At 40.1% G+C, this 19,201-nt stretch overlaps 1 protein-coding gene across 5 annotated transcripts in view; it reads left to right on the forward strand.

Annotated features, from left to right (window-relative positions):
* The window catches only part of ints6l (integrator complex subunit 6 like), a 48,558-nt gene that overhangs the window by 26,240 nt on the left and 3,117 nt on the right, over window positions 1-19,201 (forward strand). For 3 of the 5 annotated variants that reach the window (XM_061901690.1, XM_061901687.1, XM_061901685.1), the window contains 14 exons: window positions 2,467-2,556; window positions 2,651-2,834; window positions 2,938-3,066; window positions 6,909-7,069; window positions 7,298-7,450; window positions 7,555-7,687; window positions 7,799-7,893; window positions 7,974-8,084; window positions 9,344-9,559; window positions 9,639-9,765; window positions 9,848-9,990; window positions 10,644-10,878; window positions 10,953-11,318; window positions 13,647-13,740. In XM_061901690.1, coding sequence (XP_061757674.1) covers window positions 2,467-2,556; window positions 2,651-2,834; window positions 2,938-3,066; window positions 6,909-7,069; window positions 7,298-7,450; window positions 7,555-7,687; window positions 7,799-7,893; window positions 7,974-8,084; window positions 9,344-9,559; window positions 9,639-9,765; window positions 9,848-9,990; window positions 10,644-10,878; window positions 10,953-11,318; window positions 13,647-13,740 — 2,237 coding nt within the window. Of the gene's footprint in view, window positions 1-2,466; window positions 2,557-2,650; window positions 2,835-2,937; window positions 3,067-6,908; window positions 7,070-7,297; window positions 7,451-7,554; window positions 7,688-7,798; window positions 7,894-7,973; window positions 8,085-9,343; window positions 9,560-9,638; window positions 9,766-9,847; window positions 9,991-10,643; window positions 10,879-10,952; window positions 11,319-11,378; window positions 11,953-13,646; window positions 13,741-14,087; window positions 18,145-19,201 lie in introns of those variants that run through there. The other 2 variants (XM_061901686.1, XM_061901689.1) reach the window with 2 other exon arrangements.

Genomic DNA, 19,201 nt, shown 5'->3' on the forward strand with positions numbered 1-19,201 from the left:
AGTCGCTATTTTATCGCAGGGCCAACACAGATAGACAACATTCACACTCGCATTCACACACTAGAGCCAATTTTAGTGTTGCCAATCAACCTATCCCCAGGTGCATGTCTTTGGAAGTGGGAGGAAGCCGTAGTACCCGGAGGGAACCCACGCATTCACGGGGAGGACATGCAAACTCCACACAGAAAGATCCCGAGCCTGGGATTGAACCCTGACTACTCAGGACCTTCGTATTGTGAGGCAGACGCACTAACCCCTCTGCCACCGTGTGTAGAAATCTTTATTTATAATTGAATCACTTTTTTATTTTTATACCTTTTTTTTCAAATAGTTCAAGAATGACCATACTTGTATTATTTTATTATTTTATTGTGTGGAATGTTAGAAAAGGTTTGATGAAGTAAAATTAATCAGACAACAATGTTGGGTATAAAGACACAAACTTAATATAACACAGTTATGCTTTTGAAGAAGTGATAGTTTGTTTTGACAACTCCTAGTGGTCACGAAATTTTATTAAATTCAAGGTATGACGCAGGAAGTTGAATGATGCGGACACCTTTATTACTCAATGCTTTCTAATAATCTTCTGTTTTGAATACTTTGGATGTGTAAGTAATATGTGTCTATTATTTTTATTTTAAACTGTTTACAATACAGAAAAATCAGCGATTGACTTAAAAATAGAAAAGCATTGAATAAAACGAAAGCATTAGAGATTAAAAGCTGTTTAAAAACATGTATTTTGGCATTATATATTAGGAAGCAGCGGCCTGTATCCACTCAACAGTGGCTCATTGTCTTTATACAATTTTTGGTATTTTGTCATTTAATAGAGGCATCGTTTCTGAATTGAACAGTTATAAAATGACTGAGTTTCATCAAATATTCTTTCACCCTTTGGTGAGCTACTCAAAATCAGCTGAAAAGTTAGTAATTGGAGACCCCTGGTTTATAATGTATTTACGTGTAAAACTGTAAATACATTCAATCAGTTCATGGGCTACATGCATCCTCTCATTGGCCTCTTCATTAAGTACACCTGTATAATTTCACCAAATACACAATATAACAGCTGCAAAATAAAAAGTCACCATTAAAAAAATATATATTGGTCAGTTTTAAATGAAACTATTAGTTCATTTTACTGTAGTTGTAATAATTTTCAGTACAGCGATGGAAAGCTGTACTGCATTATGGGACTTGAGAGCTGTATGTAGTATTTTGTTTACCTTACAAACTGTTACAACAATTTTATTATTTCTGACACTCACAGGAAAACTGAATTATATTTCCTAATAGAGCACCCCAGTGGGTTTATTTATACCTGAAAATCGTGGGTGCCTGTTAGGGGGTTGTGTATTTATTAAAAAAAAATTGCTTTTTTCAGCAATGCATTATTGTTTTAATATTCATATGTTCATTGTTATTTATTGGTATCACCAACTGTTTATTTATTCAAGTGGAGGTCTTAACCATGGGGGTGGGGGGTGTCATAAACTTACTTTCATATTTGTGTATGTTTATGTAGTTTTTATGGACACTGCAGGAAATTAACTTTTGTCTTAAGTGTCTGAAAAGTCCAGAAGAAGTTGCTACATTTGTCGCAGGTTGCCTTTTTAAAAAAAAAGAAAAGTCCAGAGTGGTGTGAATACTTACTAAATATACTCGATATATCAACAAAGTTGCTAAGTTGGCAACACTGATCCCCCTGCTGCATTTTTTTATTGTCTGGCAGACCAGGTGCATATAAGGTGTGTTAGGAAACAGTCATGATGTCATCCACCAAATTTTTTCTGTGGAGGTCTGCACAAATAAATAAATGTATGGCAAACAGTACGAATGTGTCTTTAGTAATAGTTAAATTTCCAGTATACCATTTTGAATAGTACTCACACTTCGATGTAGACTGTTGAGTGAAGGATTTGATGGCCATAACAAAGCGTGTAGTTATTCATCGGAGACATCTAATCCACTACTCCATCTGGCTTCATGTTCTCAACTCGTCTCTCATATGGATTCCTCTGCGAGTAGGCACGGGTAGATTACTCTACCGAAGTAGTGACACCAGTTCTCCAGTGTGTAAATCTCCTTAAGTATGCTCTCTGTGATGCAGTAAGACAAGGCTGACCTCTATCGTGCAGCTGTGGCGGCTTGGGTCTCATACGAGCAATACAAAAAAAAAACAATCATTTAATGGACGGATCCTGACAACAACAAGCATTCACTGTCTGATGTTTATTGTTTGCATGATGCTAATGTATTATTCAATATTGTTGGAGAAGTCTGCCTCAGTGCTGGATGTTTCAAGCTGTATTGTGTGTTCTTTCTCCAAATCTGGTGTGAATGTGAATGAATGTTTTTCTGCTGGGACCACTTTCAGCTTCCCATTGACCGTGACAAGAATAAACAGTACAGAAAACTAATGGATTGTTAAGTTGCTAATGATTGCTGTTTTCTCCGCAGGGGCGTAACCCTTTCTTCCTTGAGCCATCTGTGATCATCACAATCACTGATGGCAACAAACTCACACACAGCTCAGGGGTCCCAGACGAGGTGGGAGAATTGCATTACTATTTTCTTGATAACGTCAGCTGTTCATAAATTATGTTCTTAATCTACCTTGCACTTTTATTCTGCCCCTGTGCAGCTCCACCTGCCTCTAAACTCGCCTCTGGCTGGGAGCGAGCTGACCAAAGAGCCCTTCCGCTGGGATCAGAGACTGTTTGCACTGGTGCTTCGCCTCCCAGGAGCAGCAACGGCAGACAACGAGCAGCTCGGTAGCGTTCCCACTGATGAGTCTGCCATCACCCAAATGTGTGAAGTCACAGGAGGTTTGACATTCTCTTCTAAATATGCTTTAGTAATATTTACTGTAAATATTTAAAGCCTGAACTTTTTCTGTGTTAGTAACACACGTTTCTGTTTTTGTCTCAGGGCGCTCATACTGCGTGCGAACGCAGAGAATGCTGAACCAGTGTCTGGAGTCTCTAGTCCAAAAAGTTCAAAGTGGTGTAGTTATTAATTTTGAGAAAACTGGGCCAGATCCGCCTATTGTAGGCGAAGGTGAGTCCCTCCGCAATGATCAATACATCTGATAATCACTGTGATTATACACAATCAATGTAAAGATTGAATCCTGCTGTGTACTGCAGACAATGTACAACATAAGAGTTTTAGATAAAGACTTGTAGGTGATAATAATTGTAGCTAATATGGACACTGTGAGAGATACAATGAGAGCAAAAAACTTAAAAACAAATACAACTTAACCTCCTTCTGTGTTTTTTTTGTGTGGTTTTTATGTAACAAACAAAACAGTTAGTGATGGGTATTGTTTACTTAATATTTGATACTAGTACCAAATTGGTACTTTAAAAGCAGTGGCCAAACTGGTACTTAAAAAAAAAAAACATTTAAATTTTTGTAAAATAAAAAACACTGCCTCCAGACTAATAATGGAAATACTTAGGTAATGCATTCAAAAATAAGAAATACAATCTACAACGGGTTGTCATAATTATTGAATGTGCAAAAAAAAAACATCAGTTAGTGAGTTTTAATTTTTGATACTCACAATTCCGAGTATTTGTGAATGCAACTTCGCTCGCTGTAATCATCATTGGTGCATAATGAGAAAGTGCTGTGTAGTTCTGGCTACTAGATAGTGATGTTATAAGGGCTGCTTTTGAAATGTTAATGCAGAACTGCACTTTTTTTGGAATGTTGCCTTTCCAGCTAAAAAAGTAAAAAAATGTGATCACCTGCTTAGAATGGAACCTATAGGAGTCACTCTATTCTGTTTATAAAGCACTGTAAAAACATCCAAACTCCTCCATCAAGGTTTTATAGCCACATTGTAAGTATATTTGTAATGTAATGTAGCACATTTATAATACCATGTAATATTTCAGTGGCGGGCCGTGCGTTTCACACCTGGGCCTTCAGTGATGTTTGACTTCAATGATTACCTCTCAAAATACCATCATTAATCAATCAATGTTTACTTATATAGCCCAAAATCACAAGTGTTCAAAGGGCTGCATGTGGTGACATCATTGATATCACCACATGACCATTGCTGGAGAAATACTATCCAGAAACACATTTACACACTACTGCGCGTTGTACAAAATGGGATATTTTGTGGCGCATTTAAAAATCAATAAACCCACATCAGCACGTAAAGCATATCTTACGTAGTACTGTCAAAATTTAAATTGCAAAAAACATTTTTAATGTGAAAGAAATAAAATATATGAACTCACATTTTATCGCCGGGACAACTGAGCTAGCTCCAGGGTCGGCCGAGATGTTCTCACAAGATGTAGTTTCTCTTTAAATATCCTTCTTGAAAAATGGCCTTGCAAATATATGTGTTGTCTTGTTTGATCATAAAAGATGTCTACACTAAGAACCTAAAACGGGGCTACTGCGCATGTTCCCCACTACTGTGGCATGCTGGGTAATGGAGTTATTATATAACCTGGCTCATACATCACTATATAGCCGCCTTAGGCCATCTAGAAGGCCTTACTGACAACAACGCGTGATCTGATTGGCTATTGTAATTGTCTATCACTGTATGTCTCTGTTCGCTTACAGCGCATGGACGCCTGCAATGCTGATTCTGAAGGCTCTAGGCAGATTTGGTACAGCATGGCAACATAAGCTAACTGAATTCTGAGTGGATAAAAACTCTATAAACCAAAAACAACAGCGTGGAAGGAGCATAATATGACATGAAGAGGATATGAATACTTTTAGATATTTAGGGAAAGTAAATAAAACATTTTTTTAATCTTTAACTATGATCATGATTTGTGGTTATGTTATGCCAGCAGAACAGGCCTTGCTAGCTCTGACGGCACACCACTGTAATATTTACGTGTTTTGATCATTTTAAGGATACACAGCGCATTAATTTCAAAAATGCATCAAAACAATCTTTTTTTTTTTATTCCAACATCTTTGATTACTACTCCCTGCAGACTTCATGAGAGCCAAAAAAACAATAAAATATCACTTACTGTACAATGCCTGCTGTCATTAGGATGCAGACTGATTGGATGTTTATATATTCCCGTTTGGATGGAAAAATTAGTCAAAATTCTCACGGAGAAAAAGGTGGGGGAAACCAAGTGTGTTTTTGTGTCTTTCTTGCCATTTTCGGGTCTAAAATGGATGCCAAAGTTGGCAAATTTGTAGGATTATTTCCTCATCCTTCTACTATCCAGGTGAGACACATTATTTATGATATAAAATACACTTCCAAAAGATCAGTTGATGTCAATACAGCGGCAACACGCTTTATGCTCTCTGTGACAATGCGTCACCAAAAATAGTTTGTCTGCTTTAGCACTTATAATAACAATATACTAATATACTTGGTTAAAATTCAGGTAACAAAGTGTAAATGGAGTATTGTTGCCGCTTTGTTTTATTCGGAGGGCTTTACTGGTGAAAAAGAGGACCTCCCGATGGCTCCAATGTAAGTGGACTTTTAGTTATGTTTATTTACAAGAGAGACTATTAAAAAAATACATCCGTCATCCTGTCTCTCATAATGATTGTGAACAATAGGCAAAATAAAAAATAAAAACTTCAGTTCCCCTTTAAGGTTGGAAAAAAAATGTATAAAGAGCGTCAGACTCAGTGTGCTTCTGTCAGGACGCTACACTACTTACAAGACGTTACTTGTACAATATCACCTTCAAGCACTTTTTGCAGAAGGCTGAGTCTGCATTGATTAAGCACCAATATTAGGCATCAATGGCTACATGTTTTTTTTGCTTTGGTTACTGTTGTTTACGTCAGCACATGTGCCCATCACTGTCCACAGCTGCTTGCAATGTTGGACAAGCTAGTTGGAAAATATACAACATATTTACATAACATTCACAAGATGTCGTGGTGGTTTGTGCAGCCCTTTGAGACACTGGTGATTTAGGGCTATATAAGTAAACCTTGATTGATTGATTGAAGATAGAAATAATAATACAGAGGTAACAAGTAGTACAGTAGTAATAATACATAACAGCCAAACAACTCTACTGACTAAATGAAGGACACAAAATCATCTCCCCTCCTTCCATTCTACTGAACATATTGCTGTCATTTCTTGTCTGTTCAGTCGGTCAAGTCTTTCTTGGTGAACATGGCACACAGCAATCACAGGCGGAGCTACCAATTCCTCTTTACGACCCATCCATCCATCCGTTTTCTACCGCTTGTCCCTTTCGGGGTCGCCGGGTGTGCTGGAGCCAATCCCAGCTGCACCCGGGGGGAAGGCGGGGTACACCCTGGATAAGTTGCCACCTCATCGCAGGGCCAACACAGATAGACAGACAGAATTCACACTCACATTCACACACAAAGGCCAATTTAGTGTTGCCAATCAACCTATCCCCAGGTGCATATCTTTGGAGGTTGGTGAAAGCTGGGTTACCCAGAGGGAACGCACGCAGTCACAAGGAGAACATACAAACTCCACACAGAAAAACCCCGAGCCCGGGGATCGAACCCAGGACCTTCGTATTGTCAGGCACATGCACTAACTCCAGTTCCGAGCTCCCCCTCTTCACGACCCCGATTACAATATTGACCTTTTTTTTTTAACCTGAAACGCACCATTTGAATAGCGCATAAACACTGTACTCTACACGTACTACAATTTGAATTAGTTTAAAGAACATTCTCATTTGGGTGTGACAGCTTGATTGCACTATAATTCGGTATCCCCCATGCACAAATCTGTGGGAAAGTTGTGTGCAGTTTGTATTTTCCTTCACGGTGCCATTTTACAATGAAAGGAGAACCGTTGTTCCAGAAATGTCCGTTTGAAATGTCTTTAACAGCCAAATAGCATGCCACATTTTGACTAAACAATGTCCTCTCCTGTTTTGTAGAGAACTCTGAGTCTAGTCGTTCTGTGTCGTCCTTCAGCCCACACTTGTGGCACAGCTGCCACAAACTCATCTATGTGCGTCCAAATCCAAAGACAGGGGTTCCAGTTGGGCACTGGCCCATCCCAGAGTCCTTCTGGCCGGACCAGAACTCTCCTACGCTGGTAAGCAGAGATTAGGATGCGTTGTCTTGCTTTGGAATTTGTCTGTTGATGAACCATCTGACAAGAACTAGTTGGTCATTGATTTCCAGCTCATCGAATATTGTTTTGTGTTGTTATTGACAATATCAATCAAATTGAGCATCAGTTTCTTTGTAAAGGCAGCTTTTGTGTTCTTATTTCTGTGACCTGTAAATGTATATTAACCCTGTGTTAATATCCTGTTCCTAGCCGCCCCGGACTGCTCATCCTGTGGTGCGTTTCTCCTGTGTGGACTGCGAGCCCATGGTGATAGACAAGCTTCCGTTTGACAAATATGAACTGGAGCCTTCCCCTCTCACTCAGTACATTCTGGAAAGGAAGTCTCCACACATGTGCTGGCAGGTCTATATACACAACACATACCTCTCATACCTCTTTTGATCCTCGTGATTCAACGCAAAAATACTTGACTTTATATGAAAAGATAACACGTCTTTTTTCCTCAGGTGTTTGTTAACAGCAGCGGGAAGCAGAATGACCTGGGCCAACCCTTTGGTTACCTTAAAGCCAGCACCACTCTCACATGTGTCAACCTCTTTGTCATGCCTTACAATTACCCCGTGCTCCTCCCACTCCTCGGTGAGACATACACTGTTGTCTTATGAAGTGTGGTGTGAAGCCTTTATCAATCTGACGGTAAATAAGGTCAATATTAGCTGCTCCTCACTCTCTTCATTATTTTTGCTCCAGATGACTTGTTCAAAGTGCACAAACTAAAACCAAACCTTAAGTGGCGACAAGCCTTTGAGATGTACCTGAAGACCATGCCTCCGTACTTCCTTTTAGTAAGTGGCTATCAATTCTCCTACAGCCTTTTTTCAACACCTCGGTCATTGAAATTCTTATTCTTGCTATCTTTTGACAGCCTTTAAAAAAGGCCCTGAGAATGATGGGTGCACCTAATTTAATCGGAGACAGCATGGACTGTGGTCTGAGTTACAGCGTCATCTCCTATCTGAAGAAGCTCAGCCAGCAGGTAAACACACCAGACGGCCACCACTCCATGTTCTTGCATGCCATTTCTGTGAACGCTTTGGAAGGAATGTGGTTGACCATTTTAGTGTCCGTGAAGCCCAGAATGAAAGTTTGAACCCCCAATGTCCAACACTTATTCTCCTAGTAGGCTAATGAACATCTGATTTTCAAATTTAGAATCATCTTTGCCTGTATGTGGTATATCTTTGTTGATGAGCGGCAGAGTTACGGGAAGTGGGGAGCGTGGTATTTGTGGTTGCGTGCTGCATAGTTGGACATTGTGTATATGCATGTAAAAAATATGTATATATTTAATAATATATTTATATTTAAAGTGGTGCTGTTTTGAACTTAGAATAATCATTATTAATCCCATGTTATTACTTGCTTGCATGATTTAAATTAACCGAAAAAATAGACCAATATTTAGACACAAATTACATTTTATTGTCAGAATTTCACACAGAATTTTTTTTTAATGTTTTACTTGAATGCATGCCATCTATTTGTTCAAAACTTGGTAATAGTTTTATTTAAATTACAGTCAGGTTGCGCTTTGAAGTAAAATTTGCCAGCAAGTGAAGTGTGAGTTAATGAAGTGAATTATACTGTATTTATATTGTGCTTTTTCACTAGTGACTCAAAGTGCTTTACATCGAGAAACCTATTAGATACATTTAAGCTACTTTTACCCCAGTGTGGGTGGCACTGGGGGCAAAGTGGGTAAGGTGTCTTTTTCCACAAATATACAGATCTCATTTGTGACTTTTTCCACCTAAAAAAGGCTTAAACGCACAGATAAATAATCATGGCAGAGATTGGATGCATTAATAAGATCCTCAGATCGGCCCAGCTAGGATCGGCTTTAGGTATGGTGGACGTAGAGAAAACAACCAAACTTGACTGTCCAAGTAGTAAACATCGCAACAAGGTTTCCTTTGCCAGAGAGATATTGTGAGGGGGGTTTCCTATCAGGCTGAAGCTGCACCTTGGCAACATACGCCTGGTCCAATTTCGGGTGAAAGGTGCCCAGCAGCTCGGGGCACCCTGAATTGCCCCAGGTCCCTCATTTAAGTACATCCTGCCAAGCCACCCACGAGGATTTAGGTACTCATCTCGCTTCCCTCTCATGAACGCAGGAAGAGGTTTCTAATATGCTACCCACTAAATACAGCAACAAATTCAGTGAAGGTAAAAATACTGGCTAATAAATAAATGACTATAGTTGTAAAATGGCGTCTTTTCCTCTTGTTCTTTAAGGCAAAGATAGAGTCGGAGCGATTAATTGTGTCTGTGGGAAAGAAGGCTCCCCCGGAAACTGGCATAAGGGTGAAGAACCACTCCAGCTCGCTGTCTCTGGCCCACAGGCGAGACTTTAAACAGCTACTTCAGGGAATCACTGGGGAGGTTCCGCTTCGCATGGTGGACATAAATGTCAAAGAATTTGCAGGCTTCCAGATCGCCCTGCTCAACAAGGTGGGTGGAGGATCACGAGGACATTTCTTCATGTTAGAGGTGTAACTAGAAAATATAACTAGAGACATCGCGTTCACAGGACGTAAAACCTCAAGCATACCGAAATGCCTACGACATCCCAAGGCGGAACCTTTTAGATCAGCTTACTCGAATGCGCTCTAACCTACTGAGGACATCACAAAAACTAATCAGAGGGCAAGATGAAGGTATTGATCACCGTTATGTCACAATAATCCACTCAGATTTACGTCCAATGAGTTATTCATTCCTGTGTGTCACTGCTGTTAGATTACCTGCACAGTATTCCAGTGGCTCAGATGGGAAACTACCAGGAGTACCTGAAGATGATGCCGTCTCCTCTGAGAGAGATCGACCCAGATCAACCTAAACGTTTGCACACGTTTGGGAACCCTTTCAAGCAGGATAAGAAGGTATACAACCCAGCGAGGACGCTTTACCTCCTATGTACACTTTTGACTTCCATTTTTTGGGGAATACACCCAAATTCATGTATTTGCCCTTTGTGTGAACTATCTGAATTACTGTAATCATGATAATAATAACAATACTAATGACTATGCAAAAATGCACACATCTGCTGCTAAGTATATCACAAGTATTTGCACTACTGATGAAACACTCATTGTTTACAGCCATATCCTATTTAAAAACAACAGGAACTACATATATTGTCACTTTAGTAGGTAGACATATTCACGTTGCACTTTACTGTTGTGTTTTCTTTTTCTTTTTGTCTACGCATGGGAGAGTGAGAAACATAATTTCGATTCCTTTGTATGTCTTACATGTAAAGAAATTGACAAATAAAGCTGACTTGACTTGACTTGACTTGACTTGACTTGACTTGAAGTGGCCCGGATTTCATTTTCAAGAAAATCCCTCCTGAGAGCCAGCGTCCTCTTTATTGGACATTTGTTTTAGGTTTATTGCTTTTGGTCACCAAAAACAAGTGTCCACTGGAGAGGACGCCGCATCTCAGCAGGTTCAACATGTCCATGTTCCCATTTTGTTCCCTATCATGCAGATTGGGGCTCTTTCACATTCAATTGTTTGTGTTTCCCAGGGAATGATGATCGATGAGGCTGATGAGTTTGTGGCAGGCCCTCAAAACAAGAAAAGGACAAATTCTGGTGATTCCAATTCTGGTGCCACGCTGAAGAGAAGGCGGAGCATGTCACCATTACTACGGCGACCCCAGACTCCACCTGTCGGTACCAACCACATTGTGATTGGAAAGAGTCCTGCCGGGATTCAAGGGCAACAGAATGTGCCAAAGGTGCTACCAGCACAGCACAAAGGTAAGACTGCAGTATTGATGGTTTGCAAAATGAGCTTTTGTTTAGATCAGGACAATTTTTTTTCATTCGTGCAGGAGTGGATGGCAATGTGGCAGACATCGAGAGTAATGGTGATGGACCTCCTGGGCCGGGATCAGGGGAAAAATGGCCCAATGAGATAGACGTTGTAGCAGAGACACGCCTGGAGGGGAAAATAGTAGCAGCAGTAGATCATGGGGAGGACGAAAACATGGGCGAGGAGACACCTGTGGTCGAAGATGGTGAAGAAGACCAGCCGCTAGAGGAGCGATACAACTGTGAACGTCTGAGTCCACAGAGCCAGATAGAGAGCATAGACTCTGAACCGGCTGTGCTGGAAACTATCTTCATACCCCCACTAGATGGCAGTCAGGCAGAGCTGAGGACAAGAGTCATCAAGGAGGTCCGCAAACCTGGAAGAAGTGAGTAAAAGCCAGTGAAGCATCCACACATCAATTTTTTATACCGCTTATCCTCATTAGGATCGCGGGTCAGCTGACTTCGGGCGAGAGGCAGGTTACACCTTAGACTGGACGTCAGCCATTTGCAGGGCACAAATATACAACCAACTATCCCACCTATTGACAATTTCAAATGGCAGTGCCATAATACAATAGCTCACATGCAAATGTCACACTGTTGCCCAGAATTTTCACAATAATTTTACTTACAGTCCGAGAGATCCCAGACGTCTGCTACTTAGCGTAATTCCGCTATTCTTCTTGCTAAATTGATTTTATTTTGCATGTTGTCCGCGTGACTGCGTGGGTTCTATCCGGGTACTCCGGCTTCCTCTCACCTCCAAAGACATGCACCTGGGGATTGGCTGATTGGTAACACTAAAATTGGCCCTAGTGTGTGAGTGTGAATGTTGTCTATCTGTGTTGGCCCTGCGATGAGGAGGAGATTTGTCCAGGGTGTACCCAGCCTTCCGCCCGAATGCAGCTGACATAGGCTCCAGCACCCCCCGCAAACCCGAAAGGGACAAGCGGTAGAAAATGGATGGATGGATAGATAGATTTCTGTATGAAACCAGTAAAACAATCTGTATTGGTCGAGTCTGTTGCCTTCGTATATCTTGGTCGGTGTCTTCCGTTGACATTTGGAATCGCTCTGACGCAAAATGCAGCGAGACTGTGCGCTATAAGCAAGAAAAATAAAAATGAAAACGCCTTTGCTGCGTTTTTGATAGAAAACGTATCTTAAACATCTTCGCATTTTTAGGTGCTTAGAGTTTAATGTGTTGATATAGATGATGTATTATGGGTAAAAAATCGTGGAGTGATTTTCATTTGAAATAACACAATCATGTTTGGTGTAAATACGATTATTTTAACAAAGAAGGAAAAATCCAGGTCTTAGAAGCCAAGGAAAATATAATCAGATTCTACTGCAGTAAAATCTTTCAGAAAAAGAAAGATTTAAATCCAGATGTGTCAAGATTTTGCTATGCATTAAGTACATTTATATATAACCATCATATCTCAAGTATTCATGAAATGCCTTTCATTTTTCAAGTGAAAATATTTTCTCAAACCAAACAAAACCTAGAAATAATGAAATAAACTATGGCTGTTGTGAATTTTGGAATTGCTTATATTGGTATGGTGAAGGGCTTCACGGTGGCAGAGGGGTTAGTGCGTCTGCCTCACAATAAGAAGTTCCTGCAGTCCTGGGTTCAAATCCAGGCTCGGGATCTTTCTGTGTGGAGTTTGCATGTTCTCCCCGTGAATGCGTGGGTTCCCTCCGGGTACTCCGGCTTCTTCCCACTTCCAAAGACATGCACCTGGGGATAGGTTGATTGGCAACACTAAATCGGCCCTAGTGTTTGAATGTGAGTGGGAATGTTGTCTGTCTATCTGTGTTGGCCCTGCGATGAGGTGGCGACTTGTCCAGGGTGTACCCCGCCTTCCGCCCGATTGTAGCTGAGATAGGCGCCAGCGCCCCCCGCGACCCCAAAAGGGAATAAGCGGTAGAAAATGGATGGATGGATGGATGGTGAAGGTATTTTCCCAACAAAAAACAGGAACTATTGATGGTGTGCTACAGTCATGAAAAAGAGGTGTGGCTTTTAGTTTATAACATTCAATAGATAAAAACCATTGGTAAGTTTTCTTGCATTTTTACAGAATTTATATGTAGGAAATTCCTTCCAAATGATTAAAATCTCTTCAACTTCAGGGGGAGATGCTCTGTTTCCCCCAAAAGGATCGCCTTGACTATCGGCTGATATTTTTTAAATCCTTCTATTTTAATTTTTCCTTCTATTTTTATTTGAACTAACTGGGATCCCTGAGTCTCCCAAATGTATGTATATATATATATATATATATATATATATATATATATATATATATATATATATATATATATATATATATATATATATATATTTTTTTTTATTTTTATTTTTTATTTTTTTAATTTATTTTATTTTTTATTTTTTTTGCGACAAAGCCAGAGAACATGGGAATGATTGAGTGCACCACATTTTGCACCAACATGGCTGTGCTATTTAAAAAAAAAATATATATATATATATATATATATATATATATATATCCAACAATGTTGTGGTACTTTGTGTTATTATCATACATGACCATCTACCTTGAGTTCCCTCTTCAATCTCTCTTTAATATACACAGTATTCTTCCGTCCTTCCATTAAAATTCAGGTACAGTACAACACCACTTTTTATTATTCTGCATACTTCTTGTTCCATTTTGCTTTGTCTCTCTTATTGACAGACATGGAGGCAATACTAGGACTACTGCAGCAGGTGAAAGGACCGGTAAATGTCCAACGCTACTTCATCCAACATGCCATCAAAGAGGCCTCCAGGTAAGCAGCAGCACATGGCTCCCACAGTCCAAAACATGCCTGTTAGGTTGGTCTAAATGAGCCATAGCTTTGTGAGCCAGAATGTTACAGTACTTACACTCATCATGAGCACAGGTACAAGTGTGTTTTGCTTTGTCTTTTTTGAGCAGTGTAGTTTTTTTAACTACTTAGTGGGCAGGACTCATGTGCTGAGCAGGATTGCATTCAATTTATGTGTGAATGGGAACGTAAATATGGATTTGAGGCGTTTTTTAATAATACGTGCAACCTTTTGCGCCCTTGGTCATAAACACATTATCACGGGACCGTCTGTTAATGTAGCCTGTACCTATGCTTTTTTAACACAGCTCATACATCCCGGTCTGCCAGAGACTAAGAAGACATAGCAGAAGGGATCAGTGTATTAACTGATCGACTTTGTCGATATATTTAGCAAATATTAATACCCCTCTAGATTCTTTTTTTCAAAAAGAGCAACTAGATGTCAGTTGCTAATAGGAAAGAACAATATGCGCTTTCATGTTAAAGCTTCCAAAAGTGGTAGATGTTTTGCTATTTATGTGTTTGAGAACAAAATGCCTAAAAGAGTCTGGGTGTGTATGTTAGGAAAGAGTACAACATGTTACCCAGCCTGCTTTGTGGTGTGTAGATGAAGTAAACCACTTACATGTACTGTATGTTTGACTAATGGCTTAAAAGCAGAGGCAAATTTGTGCAAGAAAGACAATAAAACTATGGCTGCCTTAGCAGCATAAAACAATATAGCAAATGGTACACTGCCAAGAGAGCGTGTTCTTTGAGACAGACAAGAATTATTGGCAAATGATGACATCTGGCTCATGAGCCGCTTTAGGTTCCCTTCAACGCTCGTCCTGGAACTGTGCGCAGAGCTAATGCCACTTGTAGAGTACAACACAGTGCGGGGCCGTGCACTGCCTGTGCCCACACAGGTGCTTACCACACTGGGGTTCCTCGCAACACGGGCCATTGCAGAGGGAGCTGGCCGACTGATAACGACTGTGCCAGTTGACTTTTAGCCACACCGTGCCAGCCGTGTGGGAAAGAATTATGGGCATGTATAGAAAGATATATTCATTTACCATACAATGCAGTTGAACAGGGTAACGTTAAAGCGCAATTTGCAGTGACAGCCACTTTTCCAAATGTAATCGGAGCTACAAACTACACACACATTGCAAGCCATCATATGATGAATATGTACAGTGTATATCAACAGGAAAGATATTCATTCGATCAATGTACAGATCACATGCAATGCACAATTGCAATAAAGCAACATTGTAGCGATGTGGGCTGGTCCGATGTATAATTCTTACATTCTAAGTTACAGTAGGGAACAAACTACTTGCTGGCATTGTGCACTATTTGTGATTTCTTGGTGAGTACATTAATTTATGTGATTGTCCTAATAGTAACCCTGTGTGATGCACATTAAGCTTAATTACCTCGAAAATGTTGTATTCCATTGTTACAGCATCATTACGAGTCAGTGGTTAAAGTTAATGACTTGCTGTTTTTCCTGGCTAAACTACATCTTAAGATATTTCAAGCAAGCCTGTGTGCAAAGTAGACTCATGTTAAAGTGCAAGATGCTAAACCACACCGTTGCCCCTGCACATGCACTGCTGCACTAACCTGCAACAATAGTGAAAATAGACTACATTTTTACACTCCAGCAAGAAGCACCTCCAGCTCATTGTCCGTTAAATTCTTCTCTTTTGCCATCCAACTCATTATTATCTTTCTAAATTCTGACTTTCTGATTGTTTAAGTGGGGAATCTCAGGCACATGGCCAATTTAAATGTGATATCCCTGTTCAAATGGGGGCGTGGACCGAGAGTGACACAGCCACTCAAACATGTGAGCTCACTTTCACGTTGATTGGGCTGTGCAGAAGAAAAATGCTTGGAATAATAAGTGTGAACATATTGCATCTGAATTTGTTTGTGCTTACGACATTTTCTGGATTTGAGCGTACGCAATTTAGTAGTAGGAAATCCATGCGACTCTAAATACATGAGGCCCCAGGTGTGTTAAGGAAAGAGGAGTTACCAGCCATACTGCCATCTAGGTGAGCTGGAGCCCGATCCCAGCTGACTCTGGGTAAGAGGCGGATTACACACCAGATTGGTCCCAACTCAGCTGTAAGGCACTCCTAGACAACTAGTGGGAGGGAAAACGGGTATTGCCAAATGTATTTGTGGCTGGCCGTGACAAAACACTGCCTTTGCCTAATCACTACCAGGGGTGTCGCAACACAACATTTTTCACTTTCGATACAATACCGTTATTGAAGCCTTGAGTATTAGCTGATAAGGATATTGATCCAGCACGATATCCGCACAAATCATACATACCTTCCTTATTTAGTTGTGTAGAATGTCAGAAAAGGCTTGATCAAGTGAAATTAGTCAAACTGAGAACAATGGTATGAAAAACACCAACCTTTTCTTTATTAACCATCTTTAGTGGGCGTATGTTGTCTTTAATTAAGATTGTTTCTTGATCAATTAAAGGCACGATGCAGTAAGTTAAATGATAAGGACATGTTACTTAATGCGTTTCTGCCTTGGAGACTTTGAATATGGAAGTAATATGCAACTATAATTATTTGATAATGGTTTATATTGAAAAATGTGGTGTTTTAGACTGCAATATTGTTCAATTAGGGACACTTATTACATATGTCTAGCTTGTGTGCCATTGTGTGCTTAACTGTTGTGTAGCAGCAAGCTCCTGGTAGCATATAACCTACCATGTTTACCTCGTGTAAATGACTTGACTTAAAAAGAAGGAAAGACCCTCCTTGTTTGCTTATGGGAGGACATTGATTGATTGAAACTTTTATTAGTAGATTGCACAGTACAGTACATATTCCGTACAATTGACCACTAAATGGTAAGACCCGAATAAGTTTTTCAACTTGTTTAAGTCGGGGTCCACGTTAATCAAGTCATGGTAACATTCCGTTGTTAACTGTCTGTCCAGCTTTGCTCAAGTAAACATGCTGCGAGATTGATTGTAGCTGAAATTTTAGGTGCAAGCCGATATAATCCCATACTTATTTTTTGCTGATATCGGACCAATTTCCGATACAATAAGGTTAGGGTCGCCTTAATGCCACGGAGTCTAGGGGTGTCGCACACAGACCTGCATGTGCCCGTTGCGTGCAGCCAGCTGAGAGATATGTTAAATAAATGTTTTAAAAATTATTTATTTGTTTTGGTGAGTGAGACTATTAAACTTTGTCAAATGTGTGCTTTTGTATCATTACATTATCATTTGTGTGTGCGTGTGAGTACTATTAAGGTATAGCGCATTATGTTGAACCAGGTACAAGAGGGAGAGTTACAACTGGTGGACATCGTTTTTTTTTCTCCAACTCACAGCATGGCCCCTGACACCGTTTAGATAATAGATAAGATTAAAAAAAAAAAGATTATTAAATGATATGGTGCTTTGTGAAATTTAACAACAAATTTAATCGCCTTACCAACATTTTTTAACTCAAGTGTTTTGAAGCAGAAACTTTGGGTTCGATCCCTATAAATGTCTGATTGAATTGTTAATTAGAGAATAGCCCAGTTACTTTGTTAACTTTCTTGTTTTGTACTAAAAATACATTATTAAGCAATCTGTCAATTATTCTTAAAAATCCAAAACATGCATCTAAATATTTGAGAGGAATAGAATTAAAATGATTTCACACAGATTAAAAATAGCCACCAAACTGGTAGTTGTGAAGACAATCGGTCGGCCAACTCTGCCTACAAGTTGTGTTGATATTTTCAGAGAGTTGGTAACCATAGTGGCGACTTGCAGGTAACATAATGCGGTGGTCGACGAGTTTGATGTTTTTAAGAGGTAATGATAATAGTTGCATGATGTGATCAGTTGTTTGTGTTACAGTTTGTGTGTTTTCAACTCATGTTGACTTACTTGCTGTGGTTCTCAAACTTTTTTGACCAAATACCCCCTCAGAAAACATGTTTAACGATTATCATAATGATAAACCTTAAATCACAAGTTAAGTTAAAGTTAAAGTACCAATGATTTTCACACACACACTAGGTGTGGCGAAATGTGCCCTCTGCATTTGACCCATCCCCTTGTTCATCCCTTGGGAGGCGAGGGGAGCAGTAGGCCTCAGCGGTGCCGCGCCCGGGAATAATTTTTTGTGGTGATTTAACCCCCAATTCCAACCCTTGATGCTGAGTGCCAAGCAGGGAGGTAATGGGTCCCATTTTTATAGTCTTTGGTATGACTCGGGCGGGGTTTCAACTCCCAACCTACTGATCTCAGGGCGGACACTCTAACCCAGGGGTGCCCACACTTTTTCTGCAGGCGAGCTACTTTTCAATTGACCAACTCGAGGGGATCTACCTCATTTATATATATCATTTATATTTATTTATTTATGAAAGAGACATTTTTGTAAACAAGTTAAATGTGTTTAATGATAATACAAGCATGTGTAACACATATAGATGTCTTTCTTTCACAAAGACAAGAATATAATTTGGTGTATTACCTGATTCTGATGACTTGCATTGATTGGAATCAGAAAGTAATGATGATAACGCCCACATTTTCAAATGGAGGAGAAAAAAAGTTGTCCTTTCTGCACAATACCACATGAAAGTGGTTGGTTTTTGGCATCTAATTCATCCAGCTTCCATACACTTTACAAGAAAAACATTGGCGGCAAATTCCGTAGCTTGCTTGATTGACATTCACGGCACCCGAGGGTCTTGTGAGATGACGCTGGCTGCTGCCAGTTCATTATTATGAAAAAATGACAGAGAGGAAGGCGAGAAACACTTTTTATTTCAACAGACTTTCGCGCCGTCCCTTCCGTCAAAACTCTAAAGGCCGACTGCACATTTCCTATCTTCACAATAAAAGCCCTGCTTCATGCTGCCTGCGCTAACAAAATAAGAGTCTCGGAAAGCTGGCGTGCACAAGTGATGTGCACGCCAGCTTTCTGAGGGATCGCTTGTGCACGCCAGTTTTCCGAGACTCTGTATTTAGTTAGCGCAGGCAGCATGAAGCAGGGCTTTTATTGTGAAGATAGGAAATGTGCAGTCGGCCTTTAGAGTTTTGACGGAAGGTACGGCGCGAGAGTCTGTTGAAATAAAAAGTGTTTCTCGCCTTCCTCTCTGTCATATTTTCATAATAATGATCTTGCAGCAGCCAGCGTCATCTCACAAGACCCTCCGGTACCGTGAATGTCATTTAAGTGACGTCTTGGTGAAGATTGATGATCACTAATTTTTAGGTCTATTTTTTTTAAAAGCCTGGCTGGAGATCGACTGACACCCCCCCCCCCTGCGGTCGACTGGTAGCTCGCGATCGACGTAATGGGCACCCCTGCTCTAACCACTAGGCCACTGAGTAGTAATAGCGTAGTAGGCCTAAATATTCATTAAAACAAGTTTT

Source organism: Nerophis ophidion, linkage group LG05 (assembly GCF_033978795.1).
Source record: "Nerophis ophidion isolate RoL-2023_Sa linkage group LG05, RoL_Noph_v1.0, whole genome shotgun sequence".
In the NCBI taxonomy this organism is placed as follows: domain Eukaryota; kingdom Metazoa; phylum Chordata; class Actinopteri; order Syngnathiformes; family Syngnathidae; genus Nerophis; species Nerophis ophidion.